This window comes from Zea mays, chromosome 8 (genome assembly GCF_902167145.1).
Source record: "Zea mays cultivar B73 chromosome 8, Zm-B73-REFERENCE-NAM-5.0, whole genome shotgun sequence".
In the NCBI taxonomy this organism is placed as follows: Eukaryota; Viridiplantae; Streptophyta; class Magnoliopsida; order Poales; family Poaceae; genus Zea; species Zea mays.
The window spans coordinates 168,626,142-168,653,120 of record NC_050103.1 but is presented as its reverse complement, the minus strand read 5'-3'; the positions used below and the strand labels follow the sequence as shown (position 1 = coordinate 168,653,120).

General features: G+C 44.2%; 1 protein-coding gene, 1 non-coding gene and 1 pseudogene across 2 annotated transcripts; 2 read left to right on the top strand and 1 right to left on the bottom strand.

Moving 5' to 3' along the window:
• The first annotated feature begins 313 nt into the window (after window positions 1-313).
• Window positions 314-7,183, top strand: LOC109941677 (uncharacterized). Its single transcript, XM_020542871.1, has 7 exons — window positions 314-451; window positions 531-633; window positions 1,275-1,411; window positions 1,484-1,565; window positions 1,663-1,789; window positions 1,875-2,029; window positions 6,852-7,183. Exons 1-7 carry the CDS (start codon window positions 319-321, stop codon window positions 6,901-6,903), a joined length of 789 nt encoding a protein of 262 aa, XP_020398460.1. The 5' UTR covers window positions 314-318; the 3' UTR covers window positions 6,904-7,183.
• A 1,314-nt stretch (window positions 7,184-8,497) lies between these two features.
• Window positions 8,498-9,264, top strand: LOC103637483 (adenylosuccinate lyase-like; annotated as a pseudogene).
• A 1,408-nt stretch (window positions 9,265-10,672) lies between these two features.
• On the bottom strand, window positions 10,673-10,869 carry LOC111590085 (U2 spliceosomal RNA). Its single transcript, XR_004852357.1, has one exon. It is a non-coding gene; the product is annotated as a U2 spliceosomal RNA (small nuclear RNA).
• Window positions 10,870-26,979: the final 16,110 nt, after the last annotated feature.

Here is a 26,979-nt window from a genome sequence, read left to right as displayed (position 1 = left end):
ACTGATCTTGTTTTGCTTGATGAAGAGGTAGATCCATCTTTATACTGGTCTAATACTTGTGCATGCATAGTAACCACCAGCTTAGCCAACATGCTATACGATGTCCTATGCAGTCCTTCTGTACAGTGTTCTATGCAATTCGTGCGTGTTGCTTAAAATGTTACCTCCTTTTGTTAGGGAAACAGCATACATGCCCAGATCTATCCTCCTTTGTGCCAACAGTTCAGTGCGCTGCTCGATGAGGGAGGGATATACAACTTGAAGTATTTCTTAGTCAGGAAAGCTAACAGATTCTACAAACCGGTGGAAAACTGCAACATGATCAGCTTTACAAAGTGGACTACGGTTGAGGTTGTCCTCCAGATCCCCCCTGCTTTTCCGGTTTGCACATATAACCTCACTCCCATAGACCAGCTCCAACCGCGCGTGGACTACAAAGAATATTTCACTGGTAACCTTCTACGCATAGTAGTTTACATGTTATAGGTGACATGAATACATTGCTAATGCCCTCGCCATCTCTATGCTAGATGTGCTCGGTGTTGTCAGTGTGATCTCCCGTGTTTCATCGCTACGCACAAGGGGACGACAGGCTGAGGTTATGAAGAGAACAGTCACTATAAGCAATGCAAGGTACCCTGTGCATTCCTATCCTACTACACATTCCTTTTGGGTGCCACATACGTATATGTAGTCTGATTTTGTTTGCAACAACATAGCAATGAACCCGTGAACAGCCTCAACCTAGACCACAGATTAACACTTCTCGTTCTCCACACTAGCAAAGTTGTCCATATGCTCAACTGAATAGATGAAGGGTAAATGCACCGAGACAGTAAGAACGCCATTACATCATGTGGGAGGTCAATTTGCGTCCAAAAACTCAGCAGACACTATGTCCACAGATCATGCAGGGGATATGCTACAGACAAGTTGCCCATAGCGGGAAATAAAAATGCCATCTTCCTTGCAGAGGAAAACTGGTTCTAAACTACCTATGTCTTCACTTGACCATACTTCATTGCAATGTACCTTAGAAGAGATCATTTTTCCTGCTCAGCCAAAGTTTCCTTTACTACATGGGCATACCATACACGTTGTGTGCTCATATAGAAGATTACTAAACAGCTTCAGCTACCATTGACCATTTAAACAAGCAGCTATTTTGAAGCTCTAGACGCACAGTTCATGACTTTTGTTACTTTGTGATGTCCACACCTAACACGATACAATGATCAATTTATTTGTAAACTCGCTGTTCTTCACTCCGACAGGGATACCAGGCCAACTGTTGATGTTGTGCTTTGGGGCGAGCGGGCCACGGCTTTCCCAGCTGAACAGGTCCACAGGGACAGTGAATCCTCACCACAGATCATAATATTTGTTGGCACTCTCGTGAGAAGCTACGCTGGTAAGTCAACTACATCCCTTTGGTTGCGCTGCTAATACGCATGAGCATCTGAAAGGTTCCATTGTATTTTAGATAATGTGTCTTTATCGGGAGGATCATCATGCAAGTGGTACATAAATACACCGGTCCCGGAAGTAAACGCTCTCAGAGCTAGGTAACTTACTCATTCTGGGTTTTCAGACATACAATTTTCAGTTGTCTTCCTCACCAAATCTGATTACTGTCATTCCTAAACTGGCGTGCCTGAACAGTGCTGAAACCAAACACCTCCCTGTCATTTGGGATCAGGGCAAAGCAGCTGCTGAGAGTACAGTAATTGCAGTTCCTGAACATAAGAAGCTCAAGGATATTAAGTACCTCCATCCTTTTGAAAATAAGGTGAGGTCCCTCTGCTCGGCTAAATCTTGCAGTCCTAAGGTTTATCACAGGTTGACACTGTTTACTTTGATTACATTGTTTACAGAAGAAGGAATGGCTTGTCATCGTAAAGGTGCTCAAGATTGATAGCTCATGGTGGTACAACGCATGCAAAAAATGCCTTAGGACAACCAAACCGCATGGTGACACATACAAGTGCACCAATAATTCCTGTGACAACATAGGATCGCCTACCCCAAGGTCAGCTCTTATACGTTTCTCCCGTTTTTGTTAGGGTCCTGCTAGATCACCTGGACGCCTAGGCATCACCTAGGCAAGGCCTTCAAACACTGTTACCTATCTCTCTGTTTTTTTCCCTGCGCACCAAACCTTTTTCGCTCCTTAAAAATTCCCATGCTAAAACCTATAAGGTCACTGTTTTGCGCCGGAGGGAGCAACAAGCGTTAGATAAAGAAATGCAAAACACACATAAATGAGACACTAACTTACCTCAAAATGGTTCCAAAAATATAAAATCAGGTGCTGCATGAATGCTGTCGTAGCAGAGAAAGCCAAATATGAGAAGCCTGGTAAAGCATAAGTCATAAAGCGCCACAAATGTATCGTTAGTTAATCAATAGTTCAGTCAGAAAAAAGAAGTTTGATACACGGATGATATAAGTATTGATAGTGTTGATTTTCTTAGATAACCACATATTAAAATTGCAATGTTGTAATACAATAAAGGGTCGTTGTTTAGTTTTTGTCCATGGTATATTATTACTAACAGCCTCTCTATGATACAAGATACTGAAAGAAATATTAGGTTCTTACAGGATTTGGCAGGTAGGTTCCTGTGCCTCACAGTTTTTAGGTTCTTACAGGATACTGAAAGAAACAGTTTTTGCCTCACAGAAGTAGATCTGGAAAACCCAAAAAACAGCAACAAGAAGCGTGGAAAGAACTGCATCGATATGGATGTCCGCACACTGAAAAGCAAAGATATAAGGATAAGTACTTAAGAATGATTAGCTTGAAAATTTTGTCCTGCACAGGATCGTTTCTGATAAATGCATTCATGCTACCCGACTTATACTATTTCCATGAGACTAGGTGGTTTAATTTTAGCTTTCTCTACCCACATATCTTTTATTTTAGTTGCTCTATCAGCAGTTTGCTTGAGCAAAAGGCCTACATATTCCCTTAGGGGAAATTTGTTGTGGGACATCACAACTTTGTCTTATTAGCTCTAGCCTATAGAACACAACAAAAGTCACTTTTGGGGGGGAGGCGCTCTCAAATTGTACCTGTTAGCTGGGTGTCAGGGGCCTCATTAAAATACTCTTTACGCCTGAAAGAGAAGAATTTTTTTCGTTTTGGTCTCCCTGCATCACAGATGAACCCGAGCCGACCCAAACCATACCCAACAGGAATTTGTTTGAAACAGTGAAATCTCTAAAGGGGCGTTCCAAACTAAACACACTGAACATGATAGACGCAGACCAACTTTACCTCTTTCAGTTGCATATTGCAGTTTGCAAGTAAATAATAAAAAAGATGTAAAAATCACCACAAGAGTTGCTATGATGGAGATTGTCCAGTATGTGGCTTTTGCAGTTAGAGTATCTTACCTTTAGTGAAGTTTAGTGCTGGGAACAAGTCTTTTCTGCTACCGCTGGCCCGAGAGTGGCCGCTGCTCTTGCTCAAACTGCTCTGTTTGCTGTGACTTGACTTTGTGTCAAACTCTTGGCTTTTGCTTATTCCTGGAACAAATTTCCTGTACTTAACACCCCTTAGCATATCCTGGTCCTCTTGGGTGAGAATCAGTGGCAAATTGTTTGTTTTGCACAACAACGGTGTGATTGCGGCACCCTTTTGTGTTGGTGAGCTGACTGGAGATTTGATGGGAGACCTTACACCTCCACTGGAGTTTCCTTATTTGCTGATTAGATGATGAAGCCACACGACCAGCTAGCTCCAGGATAAGTGCTTCGGTCTTCTCCTTCTCAGCATGATACAACGTCTCCATTCGAGACATGTCCATCTGCCCTGATATCTTGCAGTTTAATTCAGATCTGCATTAGAAAAGAGATTGTTAGCGACACATCATAGTTTCATCAATGTCCATTTACATCACTGAGAAACTTCGGTTTCATGGCTACTAAAGGAGACCTTTAGTGTCTACTGCAGTATTTAGAAGTAAATTGAACTAAGGGTTTCACCGTCTACAAATTTCATGATTTGTGATGTCCAACAATCAAACCACTCTGTGCAGGTACAAAATATCCCTCACCGCTGAAGACGATACTGACACCGCCGAGTTTATCTTCTTTGGACGAATGGCGCAGCGCCTCATTAAAAAAATGTGGACGCCCTCATCTCGACTAATCCACCTGGTTTCATTCCAAGAGAAATTACAAATCTACTGGAAAAGTCTTTCGAGTGGAATGTTAGCTTCACCGAAAGCACAATTATTTATAGCACTGTTTCCTTCCAAGTGAATGCTATAAACGCGGAAATTGATGGTGGCAACATACTTCCAGCTACATCGTCCTCACAGCCATCGTCGACCATACTTTCGCAAGGTAAAGCTTATCGTACCTGTTTAGTCGAGCTATGTACGTTAGTTTGTGCCAAATTAGGAATGAAACTAATGCTTTGTTTTCTCTGCTTGTTTATTTCCATTCCGTTCTACCTGTATATGACGGGTCACCTAAGGCAGAAACGACACAGACTGCAGAGTCTGCCAGATATACACAAACTGGCACTGTGCTCAACTGAAAATAGGCAGCTTTATAAAAAAATACAAAAAAATCCTGAAACTACGCTGATTGAAACTAACCTGGTCAAACTGAGTAATGATTTATGTATATGGAAAAAGGACTAAACTTATACATTGCTCAGATGCTGCACGAACTACACCGCGAACTCAGCAGAACATATGCTAAAAAGAGGTTACTATGCATCATTTGTCGAGAACACCACATGCTGCGCACATACTGCGCACAGAACTGGTGTCTATCTCGGAAAATTACTTGAAGCAACCACAGCATTATAGCTCGGGTAGATTTTCAGAATATGTTCCGCCCATATTAAAGACTCGGCAGTATTACACTGGGACAAGCCATGCTAGCGTTTAGGCCATAGTATTACAGTTTAGAGTCATTTTTTCCATCTACAGAACAAGCATTCCCCCCTTCTGACTGAGTATGTTTCTTTTTGAGTGCAGGTCTTTTCACTGCGCCCTCTCCCCATCAACTGCAACTCTTCTGGCTCTAACCTATTTTTTTGTCTGCCTGCTAACTCCGCAGCAGGACAAGGATCAGGTGTCGCACAAAACAAGGGGACTGCCTTCATCCGCGAGCCGTCGCTGACACCAGAGAGTCACAAAGTTTCGTCTAGCGCCAAGGTTCGCTATTGTACTAATTGGGGAAAAATAGCTACTTACAGTATAGAGCAATGTTCTCCTTCCATATACAGTAGGAAACAAGCCTTAGACATGTCTTTTCATTGCAGTGTGATTTACAGACAGCCTCACATCAGGGAGCCAATCTACTGCTAGGAACAGAGATTATCACTTCTCCGCCTAACGTGCAGACACCATCAGGAGCTGCTTACAGTGTGCTAGATGGGTCTACAAACAAGACTCATAAAAGTGTTACTGGAAAAAGGTTAGCTTCATACCAAACAATCTACCTACCCTGTTATTCCCATATCATGTCATCACTTTTGCATGCATGCCATGGGACCAAACTTTACATAGGTCTCGCACATCGCCTTCCAAGAAGGTTGCCAAGAAACTTTTTAGAGATGATACCACAGGAGATGACGATGCTGCTGGTTCCGCAGACGTTGATGCTGAGTAATGGTATGTCCAATTCTCCCCTACAACTTTATGAGATATATGCTTCCAAGTGTTCCAATTGCATGTAGTATAGGACAGTTGGTGCTAGCCAACCCTAAACCCCAATTTGTTAATGATATGGCTCCAATCTCCAGGGGTTCCTGCACTTTACTAGGGAGACTGAGTACCATCGTGCTATAACCCAAAATCCAAAACGAAAGACCAAAGAAAGGAACAATACATTGAGACTCGATAATCATAATTTCTTTTCTGGTGCAAAAAGAATGTGACATTACAGCCTTTCAATTCAGATAAACAACAGAAACATTCCAAGCACAGATTAATAGTGCTCCCCCAAAGAAGTCACACAGATTGATAACTATTTTAAGGTCAGATGCAATTTCTTCATAAATCAACTGAGAAGGTAAAAAGAGAGTACTCTTATTTTCTACAATAGTTGCTCATAACCCAAGACTCCAAGAGATCTTGGATGCAGCAGTACCTACATAGCTTGCCTTAAGCAGCTACATTATTCCAGGACAAAAGAAAAACATTTGCACCAAGAGTTGCAATACAAGACCATGAAAGAAATGGTAATGGACAAAGGCTTAAGTTACTTTGCAAACAACATTTAATCATATTTTGTAGAAAAACATCGGTTGACAGAAACAAGTACCTCTGGATTTCAACGCGTCAAATAGTTGTTGCCTCATGTTAATGATCCTATCAGCCATGGCTTTCAGTTCCAGAGTCCATTCGTTGAACATCTCGCTGCAAGTTAATAAATAGAATCAAACAACAGGAAGTAACCACTTTGTATAGCTCTTCGACCCACGTCTAAATATGGCACTGCAATAACTACTTTTTGCTGGCTAGGACACTGTGATGTACAGGAACAACATTCAAAGCAATCTCACAGGTCATCAGATATCTCAAATAAGCATTCTAAAACTAACAATAGGTCCATATGCGGTTCATTAAACTAATATATAAACAAAAGAGAAAATGGTGTAACCTTCTACCAATACGGGTCAAATTAGAAATTAGCGAGTTTTCAGAAAAGAGGTCAATAGGCTAAAACATCAGCAAGTCAAAAAATCGATAGTCAAATGATTTCGAATGGTTTGCCTCATAGCATCTTCTGTCGAGATGTGCGGGAAAAAAAACTTAGACATTATATTTGAGATTGCAATGCTTGCCAAAACTTGTTAATTGATTGCTACCATTTTTTGGTTGCAGTGCTTTTGGACACGAGCAGCACCGGCTATGGAGGCCCACTTTTGGGAACTGAGGATCGCTTTTGGGAACTGAGGATCGCTTTTGGGAACTATCCCAGTTCATCTAGGTTGCTGTTAGAACTTCCCCCTGCTGTGTAGGGCGTATGGTTTTATGCTTGTAAGATATGGGCAGCGCTATGCTGTGTGCTTGACTGCAAGAGATGTCTTTTCTTGCTTGGTCATAGCTATGCTATGTGTGTAATGCTGCGAGGACCATACTCGCGATGTGTAAAGCATGCCTATATAGTCTAGGCCTGAACAAACCAGAAACATTGCTTCCCTTGGTACTTCTACTATTTCTCTTTGTCGTTCTGTGCTACTGCCAGCCATCTATTTGTCGTTCCTATGTAAAGTATGCCTATATAGTCTATTGGTTGTTCTATGCTACTACCATCCATCTATTATGTGCTACTACCAGCCATCTCTTTGTCTTATAGTACAGGAAATAGGTGCCGGAGCAGCTCTTATGTTCCATTGAAGAACGAAGACAGTCCAGTTCTGGATGATGAGTGAGAAAGATACTAAGGTATATCATGTAGCCTATCCTTGAATTTCAGATTACCTTTATTCATGTGTTGTAGGTTGGCTATATTATCATGGTGGATAAATTTACCAATACAGTTGCGCGGTTGTCCAGCTGAGCTAGCCTCTAATTGTACTATTGCATCATGATAGTCACACTTACCTTGGTACGTAATGAACTCATCCTGGATTACCTTTATTCATGTGTTGTAGGTTGGCTATATTGTCATGGTGGATAAATTTACCAATAGAGTTGCGCGGTTGTCCAGCTGAGCTAGCCTCTGATTGTACTATTGCATCATGATAGTCACATTTACCATGGTACGTAATGAACTCATCTTGAGTAATGCTCCAAATATTTATTTTACATTTATTATACAGATAGTGTGTTGATCATTTGGGCCACCTCTTTGCATTTAGTCTAAGTCTACTTCACAATCTTTGAATTATATCCAAAGACACTAACAAATAATATTAGTCTAAATTGTTATATTGGTTATCAAACACCAAAATTTAACGGTAAATGGAAATCGATCCATTTTCCTAGCAGAAACACTGTTAATAAATCTGCAACAAATAAAGATGAGCGAGACATGCAAATAGTTGGGTAATAACTTGAACTTCGCAAAAACAGGAACTAAACTCAGCAGAACCAAGTCTAACTTTTGACTTGGCCAAAGAAAGAAAATATAACAGGATGTCTAAACCTTTTTCAAGATAGGGACCCGTTCGGCTTTCATGGAATGGTGGTCTGAAACAATTTCTGGCCAAATGGTGAATACAAGTTGCTCGTGGTGTGGATTGATAGAATCAACCGATCACATCTTTTTTGAGTGCCCGGTGGTGGTTTTCACCTGGCGGTTGATCAACATTGCCTTCAATGCAATGGTTATTCCAAAAAAATACTAACACTATGTTTGGAGTTTGGTTAGACAAGTTTGTTAAAAAAGGAAAAAAAACTGACTATTGCCGGTTGTGCAGCAGTATTATGGGCTTTATGGAGAGCCAGAAATGAAGTGTGTTTTACCAAGAGATGTTTCATTGACCCAGCTAATGCTCTTTTTTGTGTTGCTTTTGGTTGGAATAATGGGGCAGACTATAGACAGAGATGCAAAGAAAGATGTTGGAGGCCGGATATCAAAGCTCTTCAACCTATTCACCTAGTTTAACAATGTGTTGACTGATTTTGATAGAGATATGTGGTCCTATATATCATTAGGCTACTTCAAGCAGGTAAAGTAAAAGCGGTTGCCACCACAGTTTGGGAGGATTAAACTTGTTCTGCAAGGAAACAGATTGATGGTTTTGGACTTTTGGTTTTTATCTTTCCTATTAAATTTCAGCACCTTCCAAAATTCTTTTCTTTTTTCAGATACCAAAGGCTGGTGAAGTTGGTTCTTCCACTATGCCTTATAAAATCAACCCCATTGATTTTGAAAATAGTGATGGCAACTTAGATCAGGTGAATTCTATATTATCTGGTATAAGCATGAAACTACCAATATCCCGGTTACAGGTATTGTGGCTAATCCAATTTTATGCCTCAATTTAATTTTTCTAGCGTGAGGTCTCAGGATGAAAACCTGGTGCCTGTATTCATGATACCTATACGACATTGGATCCTCAACTATAGTTATCCTCTCATTAGTATGTACTTATACTGATGAACCACCGTGTTGTATCATTGACAGCTTGACCTAACAGACTTGACTGTTTTGAGAAACCTGGGTATGGGATTAGGTCATTCTCTATTGGCTTACAAAGGTACCATGCGTGGAATCAGCAAGGTTCAGGTAGGTGACCCAGAGCTTGTCCTTTGTCTCGTTACAGATGATATAGTTGATTACAGATAATATATTTGTATTTTCAATATAGTTGATGCATACTTAATTTTTATCTTATGACTAAAAGATCACGCCACTCAAACCAGATGAGGATAACTGACTTGGTAGGAGAGACAGTACTTGCTACCTTACATGAGTAAGTTCATGAAGCTGTTGACCTTTGCTCTGAAGATCGGCGCGCATTTCATCGTTGGGATGGGAGAGATGATACCTGACCTGAGCAGGGAGGTGGTGCGCCTGCTGGACTCCTAGGCCTTGTACGGCACAACTGCATCTGCCATGTCCGTGGGGGCTCTGGGCGTGGTAGCACTGTATGGCAAGTCAAGGAATGGTAGCACGAGCGACATGGGAGAGGATATGATAGCAGCCAGGCAATGGCTTGTGGATTTCTTGAAAGGGCAAGGGGTTCTGACGGGGATGGACATAGCACAGAGATTTGGCCTGTGGCGTGTTCGATACAGAGATGACGGCCACATTGCATGGATCTGCAGGAAACACATCGCAGCAAGTGAAGAGGAAATCTTCGAGCTGCCACTTTGAGCATCCAGAGGCCCGGCGTCCAGAGTTCAAAGAAGACATGCAAGTAGCCAAGGACTTTCTGCTTTCAGGTGATAAGTGTACAATCTGTGAGGATGAGGAGGATGAACGACGGCACTCCAGAACCAGGTATTCGTAGAGCAACTTTTATTAGCCAACTTTCACCACATGAGATCGCTTGCATGACACAGAGTCAATCCGTAAACTAAACTTCCACCCATATGCTTGGGTAAAAAACTCCTCTGCTACTTCTGCCAATCGTTGAGATGCCACTGCAGTCAAATCCTGTGATGTTGACTTATGTAGGATAGCCCATGTATGTATCATAACCGAGCTGTAGGATAGACAATGTATAACCAAGTACATAACTGCAGTCAAATCCTGTGATGTTGACTTATGTAGGATAGCCCATGTATGTATTATAACTGTGCTGTAGGATAGTCAATGTATAACCGAGTCAATAACATACAAGGGGAAAGATGAGTGTGATTTCTTTTTTATTGCATCTTCGCGATTTTTTTGTGCCATTGATTTAGATCAGTATGTTTTTTTTTATACTTATTACACATAACGGTGCTGGTACTTGTTCATGGCGTTTCAACACAGATACAGAATTTAATCTCACTCCGGATGTTGACCAGAGAAATGGTCGAGACAGATCTCATCAAGCAGGTTAGTAATTTCTTAGATTAATAAAATGTGTGCATATATCATTCAGAGTCTGCTGGTTCTGGTTATAATAAAAAGAATTGATCCACAAACCACTTGCGGCATAATAGCCATGATTACTGCAAGGCGCACGAAGTGCGCCTCCTGATCTAGTTGAACTTTAAACCAAGTCCAATATAACTTTAAAACAGAAAATTTAACTTAGACTTGGTTGGGGCGCGCCAGGCTTGGGCAGTAGTGCAACGCCCAAGCGACACATGAGGACCCTAGTAGCAAGCTACTGTAGTGAGTCCTCCCCCACAAAAAATAAATTTAATATCAAAGTGAACACATAGTTCACATATCAGATATTAAACTGATAAGAACAGATACTACACTTGATCTTAGCCAAAAGGCCGAGAAAGGTATACTTTGCTATGAGGTATAGGGTCGTATTTTATAAGCCTCCTCTGGCTCCGCTGGTCCAAAGCTTCCGGGGTGGCACTAAACTGAGGCGCGCTCCAGTGCTCCACGCACACGTCGCGCGCTATTTTGGTTAGCGGGTCGCTGTGGAAATATGCTCGCCATGGCCCATCAATAGCTAGCCCACTGAAGAATCCGTCGGGCCTGGAATTCACTCAGTCTTCTCCATCAGGCTTCGTCAAAGTTTGAAGCGGCCGTGCCTGATTGATGCGGCCTCCCGCCTCCCGACTCCCCGTCCCGCCTTCGCACTGCAGAGTACTCCTCTCTCGCCTCCGCGCGTGCAGCTCCGCCCCCTGCGTTCCTGTGCCACGCCCACCTCCTCATTTCGGGCCATCTCGCGTCCTCGCCGGCTCCCCGCTGCGGCTCTCCAACCTCCTCCTCCTCGCCCTTGCGTCCGTCCCGCCGTCTTCGCGCGCCTCCCGGAGCCCGCCGCTCGCGACCTATTCCTCTGGAGCACGTCTGTCCGCCTCCACGCCCCCACGTTGCGCTGCTCTGCTTCGCGCGGACGCGCCATTGCGGCGTGTGGACGGACGCCTACACATTTCCCGCTATCCTCAAGGGTCAAGGCCTGCGGCCGCGCGCTGGCTGCAGGGCCGGACTCCTGGTTCACGCCGAGGCCGTGAGGAGGGGGATGGGCGTGGACATCTTCAGTCTTCACGGTGAACGCGCTCATCAGCTCTGGACCCGCTCGCGGAGGAACGTGTTCGACGAGGCGGGCGGCGTCTCGTGGTCGTGGAACACCATGGGCGCTGGGTACACCGGGTGTGGGAGACGGGGCTCGCGCAGGAGCTGTTCGACGAAATGGCGCTGAGAGACATGTTCTCTTGGGGGCCTTGATCGAGGTGTGAAGCAAGTGCTGGTGTGGACCGTGCGCGTGAGTACAATTCCTCGAGAGGGATTTGATGTGATGTAACTCGATGTTCAACGGTGATGACAGGCATGTCAGGATGAATTAAGACAGGTCACCGTTTGAGGAAACGCTGGACCCATTTTCATTGATGGGCATGTTAGGTGCTCGGAGGCCAAAGAGGCTTTGTATTATTTGTGGGGTACCGAAGGTCCTCAATACGTAGAAATTGTCTATAAGCAATAAGATTGAATATCGAATCTACAACAAACATGCATAAAGCGCTGAAGAGTGACAACTTCGTTTAAAGTGGTTAGGAAGGTAGGTGCTCGGAGGCCAAAGAGGCTTTGGATTATTTGTAGGGTACCGAAGGTACTTGAAAGTCGCCTAGAGGGGGGTGAATAGGGCGAAACTGAAATTTACAAAGTTAATCACAACTATAAGCCGGGTTAGCGTTAGAAATATAATCGAGTTCGCGAGAGAGGGTGAAAAACAAATCGCAAGCAAATAAAAAGTGTGACACGCGGATTTGTTTTATCGAGGTTCGGTTCTTGCAAACCTACTCCCCGTTGAGGAGGCCACAAAGGCCGGGTCTTTTTCAACCCCTTCCCTCTCTCAAACGGTCCCTCGGACCGAGTGAGCTTTCTCTTCTCAAATCAACCGGGAACAAAGCTTCCCCGTAAGGACCACCACACAATTGGTGTCTCTTGCCTCGGTTATAAGTGAGTATTGATCTCATATTGATCTCAAGAAAGAATGAGAAAGAAGAAAGCAATCCAAGCGCAAGAGCTCAAAGAAACACAACAAATCACTCTCACTAGTCACTAAAACTTTTGTGGAATTGGGAGAGGATTTGATCACTTGGGTGTGTCTTGTATTGAATACCTAGCTCTTGTAAGTGGTTGGAAGTGTGAAAACTTAGATGACTTGAATGTGGGGTGATTGGGGGTATTTATAGCCCCAACCACCAAACTAGTCGTTTGGTGGTGGCTGACTGTTGTATGGTGCACTGGACATGTCTGGTGCGCCAGCCACGTCACCAGGCCGTTGGGATTCGACCGTTGGAGCTTCTGACTTCTGGGCCCGCCTAGCTGTCCGGTGTACACCGGATAAGTACTGTAGATTGTCCGGTGCACCATCTCGCGCGTGCCTGACTTCTGCGCGCTTCTGGCGCGCATTAAATGCGCCTGCAGGTGACCGTTAGCGCGAAGTAGTCGTTGCTCTGCTGGTTCACCGGACAGTCCGGTGTACACCGGACATGTCCGGTGTACACCGGACATGTCCGGTGAATTATAGCGGAGCAAATTCCCGAAGCTGGCGAGTTCCAGAGTCGCTCTTTCCTGGGGCACCGGACACTGTCCGGTGTACACCGGACAGTCCGGTGAATTATAGCGGAGCGCCTCTGAATTTTCCCGAAGGTGAAGAGTTCAGCGTGAAGTCCTCTGGTGCACCGGACACTGTCCGGTGGCACACCGGACAGTCCGGTGCGCCAGACCAGATGTGCCTTCGGTTATCTCTTGCTCTCTTTGTTGAACCCCATACTTTATCTTTTTATTGGCTAAGTGTGAACCTTTGGCACCTGTATAATTTGTACACTAGAGCAAACTAGTTAGTCCAATTATTTGTGTTGGGCAATTCAACCACCAAAATCATTTATGAAATAGGTGTAAGCCTAATTCCCTTTCAATCTCCCCCTTTTTGGTGATTGATGCCAACACAAACCAAAGTAAATATAGAAGTGCATAATTGAACTAGTTTGCATAATGTAAGTGCAAAGGTTGCTTGGAATTGAGCCAATATGAATACTTATAAGATACGCATGGATTGTTTCTTTAATTTTTGACATTTTGGACCACGCTTGCACCACAAGTTTTGTTTTTGCAAATTCTTTTGTAAATCCTTTTCAAAGTTGTTTTGCAAATAGTCAAAGGTAAATGAATAAGATTTTGCGAAGCATTTTCAAGATTTGAAATTTTCTCCCCCTGTTTCAAATGCTTTTTCTTTGACTAAACAAAACTCCCCCTAAGTGAAATTCTCCTCTTAGTGTTCAAGAGGGTTTTGATATATCAATTTTGAAATGTTGCGTTCTCCCCCTTTTGAACACAATAAGATACCAATTGTAAATTTATCAATTGAGAATCATACCATTTTAAAAAACTCTTTTTAAAATTAGGTGGTGGTGCGGTCCTTTTGCTTTGGGCTATTACTCTCTTTCCCTTTGGCATGAATCGCCAAAAACGGAGTTATTAGAGCCCTTTGAATTTCGTTCTCCCCCTTTGGTCATAAATAAATGAGTGAAGATTATACCAAAGTAGAATAGTGATCTCTCCCCCAAAGATGGAGAGTTACTCGGAGCGACGGCGAAGGATGAGTTACGGAGTGGAAGCCTTTGTCTTTGCCGAAGACTCCAATTTCCCTTTCAATACACCTATGACTTGGTTTGAAAATAGACTTGAAAACACATTAGTCATAGCATATGAAAGAGACATGATCAAAGGTATATGAATGAGCTATGTGTGCAAATCAACAAAAGAAGTTTCTAGAATCAAGAATATTTAGCTCATGCCTAAGTTTGTTAAAAGTTTGTTCATCAAGAGGCTTGGTAAAGATATCGGCTAATTGATCTTTAGTATTAATGTATGAAATCTCGATATCTCCCTTTTGTTGGTGATCCCTTAAAAAGTGATACCGAATGGCTATGTGTTTAGTGCGGCTATGCTAAACGGGATTATCCGCCATGCGGATTGCACTCTCATTATCACATAGAAGAGGAACTTTGGTCAATTTGTAACCGTAGTCCCTAAGGGTTTGCCTCATCCAAAGTAGTTGCGCGCAACAATGGCCTGCGGCAATGTACTCGGCTTCGGCGGTAGAAAGAGCGACAGAATTTTGCTTCTTTGAAGCCCAAGACACCAAGGATCTTCTCAAGAACTGGCAAGTCCCCGATGTGCTCTTTCTATTGATTTTACACCCCGCCCAATCGGCATCCGAATAACCAATCAAATCAAATGTGGATCCCCTAGGATACCAAAGCCCAAACTTAGGAGTATAAACCAAATATCTCAAGATTCGCTTTACGGCCGTAAGGTGAGCTTCCTTAGGGTCGGCTTGGAATCTTGCACACATGCATACAGAAAGCATAATATCCGGTCGAGATGCACATAAATATAGCAAAGAACCTATCATCGACCGGTATACCTTTTGATCGACGGATTTACCTCCTTCGTCGAGGTCGAGATGCCCATTGGTTCCCATGGGTGTCTTGATGGGCTTGGCATCCTTCATCCCAAACTTGCTTAGAATATCTTGAGTATACTTCGTTTGGCTTAGGAAGGTGCCCTCTTGGAGTTGCTTCACTTGAAATCCTAAGAAATATTTCAACTCCCCCACATAGACATCTCGAATTTTTGTGTCATGATCCTACTAAATTCTTCACATGTGGACTCGTTAGTAGATCCAAATATAATATCATCAACATAAATTTGGCATACGAACAAGTCATTTTCAAGAGTTTTAGTGAATAAAGTAGGATCGACCTTTCCGACTTTGAATCCATTAGTGATAAGGAAATCTCTAAGGCATTCATACCATGCTCTTGGGGCTTGCTTGAGCCCATAAAGCGCCTTAGAGAGTTTATAAACATGGTTAGGGTACTCACTATCTTCAAAGTCGGGAGGTTGCTCAACATAGACCTCTTCCTTGATTGGTCCATTGAGGAAAGCACTTTTCACGTCCATTTGATAAAGCTTGAAGCCATGGTAAGTAGCATAGGCCAATAATATTCGAATTGACTCAAGCCTAGCTACAGGTGCATAGGTTTCACTGAAATCCAAACCTTCGACTTGGGAGTATCCCTTGGCCACAAGTCGAGCTTTGTTCCTTGTCACCACACCATGTTCATCTTGCTTGTTGCGGAAGACCCATTTGGTTCCTACAACATTTTGATTAGGACGTGGAACTAAATGCCATACATCATTCCTAGTGAAGTTGTTGAGCTCCTCTTGCATTGCCACCACCCAATCCGAATCTTGTAGTGCTTCCTCTACCCTGTGTGGCTTAATAGAGGAGACAAAAGAGTAATGTTCACAAAAATGTGCAACACGAGATCTAGTGGTTACCCCCTTATGAACGTCGCCGAGGATGGTGTTGACGGGGTGATCTCGTTGGATTGTTTGGTGGACTCTTGGGTGTGGCAGCCTTTGCTCTTCATCCTCCTTGTCTTGATCATTTTCATCTCCCCCTTGATCATTGTCGTCATCTTGAGGTGGCTCATTTGCTTGATCTTCTCCTTCATCAATTTGAGCTTCATCCTCATTTTAAGTTGGTGGAGATGCTTGCATGGAGAAGGATGGTTGATCTTGTGCATTTGGAGGCTCTTCGGATTTCTTAGGACAGACATCCCCAATGGACATGTTCCTTAGCGCGATGCACGGAGCCTCTTCATCACCTATCTCATCAAGATCAACTTGCTCTACTTGAGAGCCATTAGTCTCATCAAACACAACGTCACAAGAAACTTCAACTTGCCCAGTGGACTTGTTAAAGACTCTATATGCCCTTGTGTTTGAATCATATCCTAGTAAAAAGCCTTCTACAGTCTTAGGAGCAAATTTAGATTTTCTACCTCTTTTAATAAGAATAAAGCATTTGCTACCAAAGACTCTAAAATATGAAATGTTGGGATTTTTACCGGTTAGGAGTTCATAGGATGTCTTCTTGAGGATTCGATGTAGATACAACCGGTTGATGGCGTAGCAGGCGGTGTTGACCGCCTCGGCCCAAAACCGATCCGAAGTCTTGTACTCATCAAGCATGGTTCTTGCCATGTCCAATAGAGTTCTATTCTTCCTCTCCACTACACCATTTTGTTGTGGCGTGTAGGGAGAAGAGAACTCATGCTTGATGCCCTCCTGCTCAAGAAAGCCTTCAATTTGTAAGTTTTTGAACTCTGTCCCATTGTCGCTTATAATTTTCTTGATCCTTAAGCCGAACTCGTTTTGAGCCCGTCTCAAGAATCCCTTTAATGTTTCTTGGGTATGAGATTTTTCCTGCAAAAAGAACACCCAAGTGAAGCGAGAATAATCATCCACAATAACTAGACAATACTTACTCTCGCCGATGCTTATGTAAGCGATCGGGCCGAATAGGTCCATGTGTAGGAGTTCCAGAGGCATGTCGGTCGTCATGATGTTATTGTGTGGATGATGGGCACCAACTTGCTTTCCTGCTTGGCATGCGCTACAAACCCTGTCTTTCTCAAAATGAACATTGGTTAATCCTAAAATGTGCTCTCCCTTTAGAAGCTTATGAAGATTCTTCATCCCAACATGTGCTAATCGGCGATGCCAGAGCCAGCCCATGTTAGTCTTAGCAATTAAGCAAGTGTCGAGTTCAGCTCTATCAAAATTCACTAAGTATAGCTGACCCTCTAACACTCCCTTAAATGCTATTGAATCATCACTTCTTCTAAAGACAGTGACACCTATATCAGTGAATAAACAGTTGTAGCCCATTTTGCATAATTGAGATACAGAAAGCAAATTGTAATCTAATGAATCTACAAGAAAGACATTGGAAATAGAATGGTCAGGATATATAGCAATTTTACCCAAACCCTTGACCAAACCTTGGTTTCCATCCCCGAATGTGATAGCTCGTTGGGGATCCTGGTTTTTCTCGTAGGAGGAGAACATCTTCTTCTCCCCTGTCATGTGGTTTGTGCACCCGCTGTCGATTACCCAGCTGGAGCCCCCGGATGCATAAACCTACAAAACATGTTTAGTTCTTGACTTTAGGTACCCAAATGGTTTTGGGTCCTTTGGCATTAGAAACAAGAACTTTGGGTACCCAAACACAAGTCTTTGACCCCTTGTGCTTACCCCCAACATATTTGGCAACTACCTTGCCGGATTTGTTAGTCAAAACATATGATGCATCAAAAGTTTTAAATGAAAGGTTATGTTCATTTGATGCACTAGGAGTTTTCTTCTTAGGCAACTTAGCATGGGTTAGTTGCCTAGAGCTAGATATCTCACCCTTATACATGAAAGCATGGTTAGGGCCAGAGTGAGACTTTCTAGAATGAATTCTCCTAATTTTGTCCTCGGGATAACCGGCAGGGTATAAAAATGTAACCCTCGTTATCCTGAGGCATGGGAGCCTTGCCCTTAACAAAGTTGGACAATCTCTTAGGAGGGGCATTAAGTTTGACATTGTCCTCCTTTTGGAAGCCAATGCCATCCTTAATGCCAGGGCGTCTCCCACTATAAAGCATACTTCTAGCAAATTTAAATTTTTCGTTTTCTAAGTTATGCTCGGCAATTTTAGCATCTAGTTTTGCTATATGATCATTTTGTTGTTTAATTAAAGCCATGTGATCATGTATAGCATCAATGTTAACATCTCTACATCTAGTACAAATAGAAATGTGCTCAACGGTAGATGTAGAGGGTTTGCAAGATTTTAATTCTACAACCTTAGCATGCAATATATCATTCTTAGTTCTAAGGTCGGAAATAGTAGCATTGCAAACATCAAAATCTTTAGCCTTAGCAAGCAATTTTTCATTCTCAATCCTAAGGCTAGCAAGAGACATGTTTAATTCTTCAATCTTAGCAAGTAAATCATCATTATCATTTCTAAGATTGGGAATTGAAACATTACAAACATTTGAATCAACCTTAGCTAATAAATTAGCATTTTCATTTCTAAGGTTGTCTATTGTCTCATGGCAAGTGCTTAGCTCACTAGATAATTTTTCACATTTCTCAACTTCTAGAGCATAAGCATTTTTAACTTTAACATGCTTTTTGTTTTCCTTGATTAGGAAGTCCTCTTGGGAGTCCAAGAGATCATCCTTCTCATGGATGGCACTAACCAATTCATTTAATTTCTCTTTTTGTTGCATGTTTAAGTTGGCAAAAAGAGTACGCAAGTTATCTTCCTCATCACTAGCATTTTCATCACTAGAGGATTCATATCTAGTGGAGGATTTAGATTTAACCTTCTTCTTTTTGCCGTCCTTTGCCATGAGGCACTTGTGGCCGACGTTGGGGAAGAGAAGTCCCTTGGTGACGGCGATGTTGGCGGCGTCCTCGTCGTCGGAGGAGTCGCTAGAGCTTTCGTCGGAGTCCCACTCACGACAAACATGGGCATCGCCACCCTTCTTCTTGTAGTACCTCTTCTTCTCCTTTCTTCTCCCCTTCTTGTCGTCACCCCTGTCACTGTCACTAGAAATAGGACATTTAGCTATAAAGTGACCGGGCTTACCACACTTGTAGCAAACCTTCTTGGAGCGGGGCTTGTAATCTTTCCCCCTCCTTTGCTTGAGGATTTGGCGAAAGCTTTTGATGACGAGCGCCATTTCCTTGTTGTCGAGCTTGGAGGCGTCGATGGGTGTTCTACTTGGTGTAGACTCCTCCTTCTTGTCTTCCGTCGCTTTGAATGCGACTGGTTGAGCCTCGGATGTAGAAGGACCATCAAGCTCATTGATCTTCCGTGAGCCCTTGATCATAAATTCAAAGCTCACAAAATTCCCGATTACTTCCTCGGGAGTCATTAGTGTATATCTTGGATTGCCACGAATTAATTGTACTTGAGTAGGGTTAAGGAAGATAAGTGATCTTAAAATAACCTTAACCACCTCGTGATCATCCCATTTCTTGCTCCCGAGGTTGCGCACTTGATTCACCAAGGTCTTGAGTCGGTTGTACATATCTTGTGGCTCCTCCCCTTGGCGAAGACGGAAGCGACCGAGCTCCCCCTCGATCGTTTCCCTCTTGGTGATCTTGGTAAGTTCATCACCCTCGTGCGTCGTCTTGAGCACATCCCAAACTTCCTTGGCGCTTTTTAATCCTTGCACCTTGTTGTACTCCTCCCTACTTAGAGAAGCGAGGAGTATGGTTGTGGCTTGGGAGTTGAAGTGCTCGATTTGGGCCACCTCGTCCTCATCGTAATCCTCATCCTCTACGGATGGTACCTATGCTCCAAACTCAACAACATTCCATATACTTTTGTGGAGTGAGGTTAGATGAAATTTCATTAAATCACTCCACCTAGCATAATCTTCACCGTCAAAGGTTGGCGGTTTGCCTAATGGAATGGAAAGTAATGGAGTATGTCTAGAAGTACGAGGATAATGTAAGGGGATCTTACTAAAATTCTTGCGCTCATGGCGCTTAGAAGTTATGGAGGGTGCGTCGGAGCCGGAGGTAGAAGGTGATGAAGTGTCGGTCTCGTAGTAGACCACCTTCCTCATCTTCTTTACTTTGTCGCCACTCCGATGCGACTTGTGGGAAGAAGTCTTCTTCTCCTTCTTCTTTTCCTTCCTCTTCTCCTTGTTGCGGGACTCTCCCGATAGGGCTTTCTCGTTGCTTGTAGTGGGCTTTTCGCCGGTCTCCATCTCCTTCTTGGCGTGATCTCCCGACATCACTTCGAGCGGTTAGGCTCTAATGAAGAACCGGGCTTTGATACCAATTGAAAGTCGCCTAGAGGGGGGGTGAATAGGGCGAAACTGAAATTTACAAAGTTAATCACAACTACAAGTCGGGTTAGCGTTAGAAATATAATCGAGTCCGCGAGAGAGGGTGAAAAACAAATCGCAAGCAAATAAGAAGTGTGACACGCGGATTTGTTTTACCGAGGTTCGGTTCTTGCAAACCTACTCCCCGTTGAGGAGGCCACAAAGGCCGGGTCTTTTTCAACCCCTTCCCTCTCTCAAACGGTCCCTCGGACCGAGTGAGCTTTCTCTTCTCAAATCAACCGGGAACAAAGCTTCCCCGCAAGGACCACCACACAATTGGTGTCTCTTGCCTCGGTTACAAGTGAGTATTGATCTCAAGAAAGAATGAGAAAGAAGAAAGCAATCCAAGCGCAAGAGCTCAAAGAAACACAACAAATCACTCTCACTAGTCACTAAAGTTTTTGTGGAATTGGGAGAGGATTTGATCACTTGGGTGTGTCTTGTATTGAATGCCTAGCTCCTGTAAGTGGTTGGAAGTGTGAAAACTTGGATGACTTGAATGTGGGGTGGTTGGGGGTATTTATAGCCCCAACCACCAAACTAGCCGTTTGGTGGTGGCTGAATGTCGTATGGTGCACCGGACAGTCCGATGCACACCGGACATGTCCGGTGCGCCAGCCACGTCACCAGGCCGTTGGGATTCGACCGTTGGAGCTTCTGACTTCTGGGCCCGCCTGGCTGTCCGGTGTACACCGGACAAGTACTATAGATTGTCCGGTGCACCGTCTCGCGCGTGCCTGACTTCTGTGCGCTTCTGGCGCGCATTAAATGCGCCTGCAGGTGACCGTTGGCGCAAAGTAGTCGTTGCTCTGCTGGTTCACCGGACAGTCCGGTGTACACCGGACACCGGACATGTCCGATGAATTATAGCGGAGCAAATTCCCGAAGCTGGCGAGTTCCAGAGTCGCTCTTCCTTGGGGCACCGGACACTGTCCGGTGTACACCGGATAGTCCGGTGAATTATAGCGGAGCGCCTCTGGATTTTCCCGAAGGTGAAGAGTTCAACGTGAAGTCCCCTGGTGCACCGGACACTGTCCGGTGGGGCACCGGACAGTCCGGTGCGCCAGACCAGAGGTGCCTTCGGTTATCCCTTGCTCTCTTTGTTGAACCCCATACTTTGTCTTTTTATTGGCTAAGTGTGAACCTTTGGCACCTGTATAATTTGTACACTAGAGCAAACTAGTTAGTCTAATTTTTTGTGTTGGGCAATTCAACCACCAAAATCATTTAGGAAATAGGTGTAAGCCTAATTCCCTTTCAGTACTCAATATGCAGAAATTGTCTATAAGCAATAAGATTGAATGTCGAATCTACAACAAGCATGCATAAAGTGCTGAAGGGTGACAACTTCGTTTTAAGTGGTTAGGAAGGTCAAACACGATGTTGAACCGCAAAAAACTATTTAATTTGTTTTGTATTAGGATTATGTGTACGTGTTAGGGTCATAAATGTATTTTTATTCTGTCCACGTCTCGTTCTTATAAATAGATTAACAGTATCCCCATATTGTTCATGCACAATTAAGATTGCACTCTTATTTTTCCCATTCGAGCAAGCCGAAATTACCAATGTAATAAGTTTATATCATAGATTATTTTATTGATATATGCTATAAATTTTGATGTTATTTAATGTTTAATATGATATAAATAATTATTATAGTCTTACATTTGAATATACATTTTTGTATTTGTGGATGACGAAGACTTATTCTTCATAACATTCGTTCGAGAACCATCAAACCCGAAAGGATTTGATGTTTCAAAAGACGAATATATTTTTATATAATACTTGTGTTGTCTTGTTTTGTGAATCAGCAATTATAAATAAGAGACCAATAATATTTCTGCGGTGTGGCGTAATGCCTGATACGGTCGTTGTCGTGGGGGTTGTTAGTGTTCATGCTCAGCTGGGCACTTTGGAGCAAAGAATATAGCTTCACTTTTGCTTGGATAGGTGTTTGTTCTTAGCCTTTTGGATTGGATGGTAGTGCACTGATCTTAATAAAAATCTTGCAATAAATACCGCTAATAAGAACATATTGCAATAAATACCTTATATTGTTCTTCTGCTTCCTTGAGACGTTTCTTCATGCTCTTGAGTTGAGCTAGAGCATCCTCCTACTCAGCATACTAGGCAAAATACATAATAAGAAGGCATGCATAAATAGACCATACCATTACTTATTTGTAGCAGCTTGAGGCACAATAATTCTCCTTATACATATCTTTAATTTTATGGCTATTTCTACTCAAGTTCTCCGATGTGTTTTTTTGCTCTTTTTGCATGCTGAAACATGAGAGAGAAAAGAAACTCAACTCATATACCAATAATGTGGAAAAATCAATTGATGGGATGAAATGCAATTTTGTATGCACTACATAGAATACTTTATGTTAGTTTAGATAGAATGCATCATCCTCCAATAGATGGTTAGGATTATATTTTGGTACGATGTGTACTAAACAAGTGTCTGTATGATAGTTGTGATTTATACATCTCTCAAATGAAATTTTACGACACCTTGCTATGATTTACACTACAATTACCTACAATCACCTATTGTTGTGTTTTTACGCCAATTTACAAGACTTGGTGCATTTTACGCCAATCTACGACACTCCATGATGTGTTTTATGACAACCCCGTGTTTAGCAAGCTATATGGCAACTACTCCAAGTCGTGTGCGTTTTTTACGCCTGAAATAGTGGGATAATTTGATTGCTATAACGTTGGTAGGAGTTTGCGTTGAGTTATACACCATTTTACGCTTTTTTTAAAACGGTTTTATGCAACCTCGTGCGACACGACAACTATCCCAAAATGTAAATACTCCTAAAATAGCGGTTCCTTCACCCGCTATAACCTTAGTAGTAGTTTACGCTATGTTATACACGACTTTTATGCTTCTTTTGTATCGGATTTACACCAAAACACACAAAAGTGGTTGGTATCCTGGCTCAGGTCTAGGCTTCCATTACCTCTATCACTTGTACCTTATATTCACCTATTTTTGTTCCTCGCATTTTAATAGTAAAATAGCTAAAGTTATACAAAAAATATAGATTAAAACCATGTTATTGGTTCCAAACCCACATCCACGCATACCTAGCCAATAGCACACAAACACGTAAACATATGTCCTTGTGTTAATAAAGCATGTTTTTGTATTAATCAAGCATAAATAAAAACAGTACCAACGTACGTGTATCTAAAGATCGGAGTGGCTTGGCTTAGCTCAGAATCTCGCGAGCCAAGCCAAGTTTTTTAGTTCGTTGGGGTAACGAGCTGAGCTGAGCTGCACAAAATTAATCAGATTACACAATTATAATGGATATCAGATAATTTGTAGATATTCAACTCGTTTTAAAGTTTTTAATGATGAGTATATGACAATTATAATTTATATTGCTTTGTAATGTTACATTATGACTATTTATTTTATACTTATAGACTATTAATTTACTATAATACATTATTGTTTTTCACAATACAGGTCACGAGCTAAATCGATATCAAAGCTGAGCGTTTTTTGTGGCTCGTTTAGTAGGCGAAGCCAGCTCCGTCACCTAGCGTGACACAAGCCCACAAGCTCACCTATACAACTATACTAGTCGGTTACCCGTGCGTTGCGACGGCTCACAACAACACCCACGTAAATTATCGACCAAAAAGATCTTAATATTTTTTATTGGTTGTCTCCACTCTTCACATAATATTTTTTATAAACGCACGGGTACCATAGGCAGCAAATCAGAGACCCTCATTCCTCGCCTCTACCACTTCCAAGGTTTCGTAGAGCATGAGGGGAAGGGAAGAGACAGGCATACCTGTTCGTTGCCGGAGAAGGACACAACGAAGACCTGGGCATCTGGAGGCGACATAGGTAGTATACCGCTAGATATATAGGGAGAGAGCACGCAAGCAAAGAAGCCCAGCCAGAATAGCTCCAAACCAAGAGGCACTCGCACCATGCGCCAGTCCGAGAAGGGGGCAGCAGGTTGGGGAGGAAGAACCGGCCGAAGCGACACAACAACACCACCAACTCCGTAGCATATGTCGACTGCTGCCACGCTACGGGCCTTAGTTGTCCAATATCTCAGACATGTATTCCTCATCGCTAAGATAACCTAAGCGTGACAGGCGCCACCATGTCCTCCTCGACGACACATATGGAGAAAGGCCAGGTGCATGACCCACTCGCCCCGTACCCACGTCGACCAGCGTCGGTTGGCTCGCGGCTGCGACCGTGTGCGGGGGCAGCAGGTTGGGGAGCAAGAACAGGGCGTAGGTCGAGAAGACGAACGAGATGTCCGACGATGGCGAAAACGATGGTGCACGCATGATGCGAAACATCCTCGTGGACGTGCATTAGCCACTGCGTGAGTCGGTGTCGGAGCTAGTGTCGGACGAATACGGGAGAGGAGGCACCTGCTCCTACGCACTGTGTCGAGAATGGGGTTGCATGGAGGTGGAGGCGTGAGGGGAGAGAGAAAAAGAAGTAGAACGATGAACGAGGTGGTGGCAACTGAAGCGAGGACCATCATTATCGTGTGGAGGTATAGATGGCCAAATGGGTTGTGTCTAGCGAGCCGGCCCGAGGCAGGACTCATTTAATAGTGCCTGGGCCAACCCGGCACGAGCGTCGTGCGATGCTTGGGTCGTAGCCTCGGTCCGTAGTGCTGGCCGGCCCGACACGTTTTTTTATTTTTCAAAAAACATATACACATATGTACAATTTATATTCAATATTGTAAACATTTGAGCATGATGTTCTACTGGTTAGATAGCTTCGCCCAATGTCTTCCACCCCACCCTTCTTCCATCAGGGCGTGGGTTCAAACCCCACCTGCTGCTTTTTAATATTTTACACTAAGTTGATTTTGAAGAAATGTAGGGACTTTTTTATAAATAACATGACGCCGGACTACCGTTGAAACAGGTGCTTTAAGTATAGTAGAGACATGCGCTTCATTAACTTATTATATCAAGGTTGGCTTAATGGCCCATATCGAAGGCCTTACGTTGAGTTGATTTTGAAGAAATGTAGGGACTTTTTTGAAAAAAGATGGCGCAGGACGACCGTTGAAACTGGTGCTTTAAGTATAGTAGAAATTAGTAGGCGAACGAAGCCAGCTCCGTCACCTAGCGGAACAAAAGCCCATAAGCTCACCTATACAGTTATACTAGTCGGTTACTCGTGCGTTGCGACGGCTCACAACAATACCCACGTAAATTATCCACCAAAAAGATCTCAATATTTTTTATTGGTTGTCTCCGCTCTTCACATAATATTTTTTTATAAACGCACGGGTACCATAAGCAGCAAATCAGGTACCCTCGTCCCTCGCCTCTCCCACTTCCAAGGTTTCGTAGAGCATGAGGAGAAGGGAAGAGGCAGGCATACTTGTTCGTTGCCGGAGAAGGACACGACGAAGACCTGGGCATCTGGAGGCGACATAGGTAGTATACCGCTAGATATATAGGGAGAGAGCACGCAAGCGGAGAAAGAAGCCCAGGCGGAGCAGCTCCAAACCAAGAGGCACTCGCACCATGCGCCAGACCGAGAAGGGGCAGCAGGTTGGGGAGTGTCGGGGACCATAATTAGGGGTACCCTCAAGACGCCTTATTCTTAGCTGGTAACCCCCATCAGCATAAAGCTGCAGAGGCCTGATGGGTGCGATTAAGTCAGGGATCAGTCCATACGAGTGACTCGATCACGCCTCGTCCGAGCCTAGCCTCGGACAAGGGCAGCCGACCCCGAGGGGTTTCCGTCTCGCCCGAGGCCCCCCTTTAACGGCGGACACATCTCCGGCTCGCCCGAGGCCTTGCCTTCGCTAAGAAGCAACCCTGACTAAATCGCCGCACCGACTGACCGAGTCACAGGAGCATTTAACGCAAAGGTGGCCTGACACCTTTATCCTGACGCGCGCCCCCCGGCAGAGCCGAGGTGACCGCCGCCACTTCACTGCTCCACTGACCGGTCCGACAGAAGGACAGCGCCGCCTGCGCCACTCCGACTGCAGTGCCACTCGACAGAGTGAGTCTGACAGGCAGTCAGGTCTTGCCAAAGGCGCCATAGGAAGCTCCGCTCCGCCCGACCCCAGGGCTCGGACTCGGGCAAAGACCCGGAAGACGGCGAACTCCGCTCCGCCCGACCCCAGGGCTCGGACTCGGGCAAAGACCTGGAAGACGGCGAACTCCGCTCCGCCCGACCCCAGGGCTCGGACTCGGGCAAAGACCCGGAAGACGGCGAACTCCGCTCCGCCCGACCCCAGGACTCGGACTCGGGCTAAGACCCGGAAGACGACGAACTCCGCTTCGCCCGACCCCAGGGCTCGGACTCCGCCCTAGCCTCTGCCGAACGACCTCCGCCTCGCCCGACCCAGGGCTCGGGCTCGGCCTCGGCAACGGAAGACAGATTCGACCCCAGCTTCGGAGGAGCCCCCACGTCGCCCGGCCTCGGGCGTGGGCCCGCCACGTCAACAGGGAGCGCCATCATCACCCTACCCCGAGCCGACTTGGGCCGCAGAGAACAAGACCGGTGTCCCATCTGGCCAGCTCCGCCAGATAGGCAATGATGGCGCCCCGCGTGCCCTGTGACGACGGCGGCTCTCAGCCCCCTTACGGAAGCAGGGGGACGTCAGCAAAGACTCGACCGCCCCGACAACTGTCCCTCCGCCAAGCT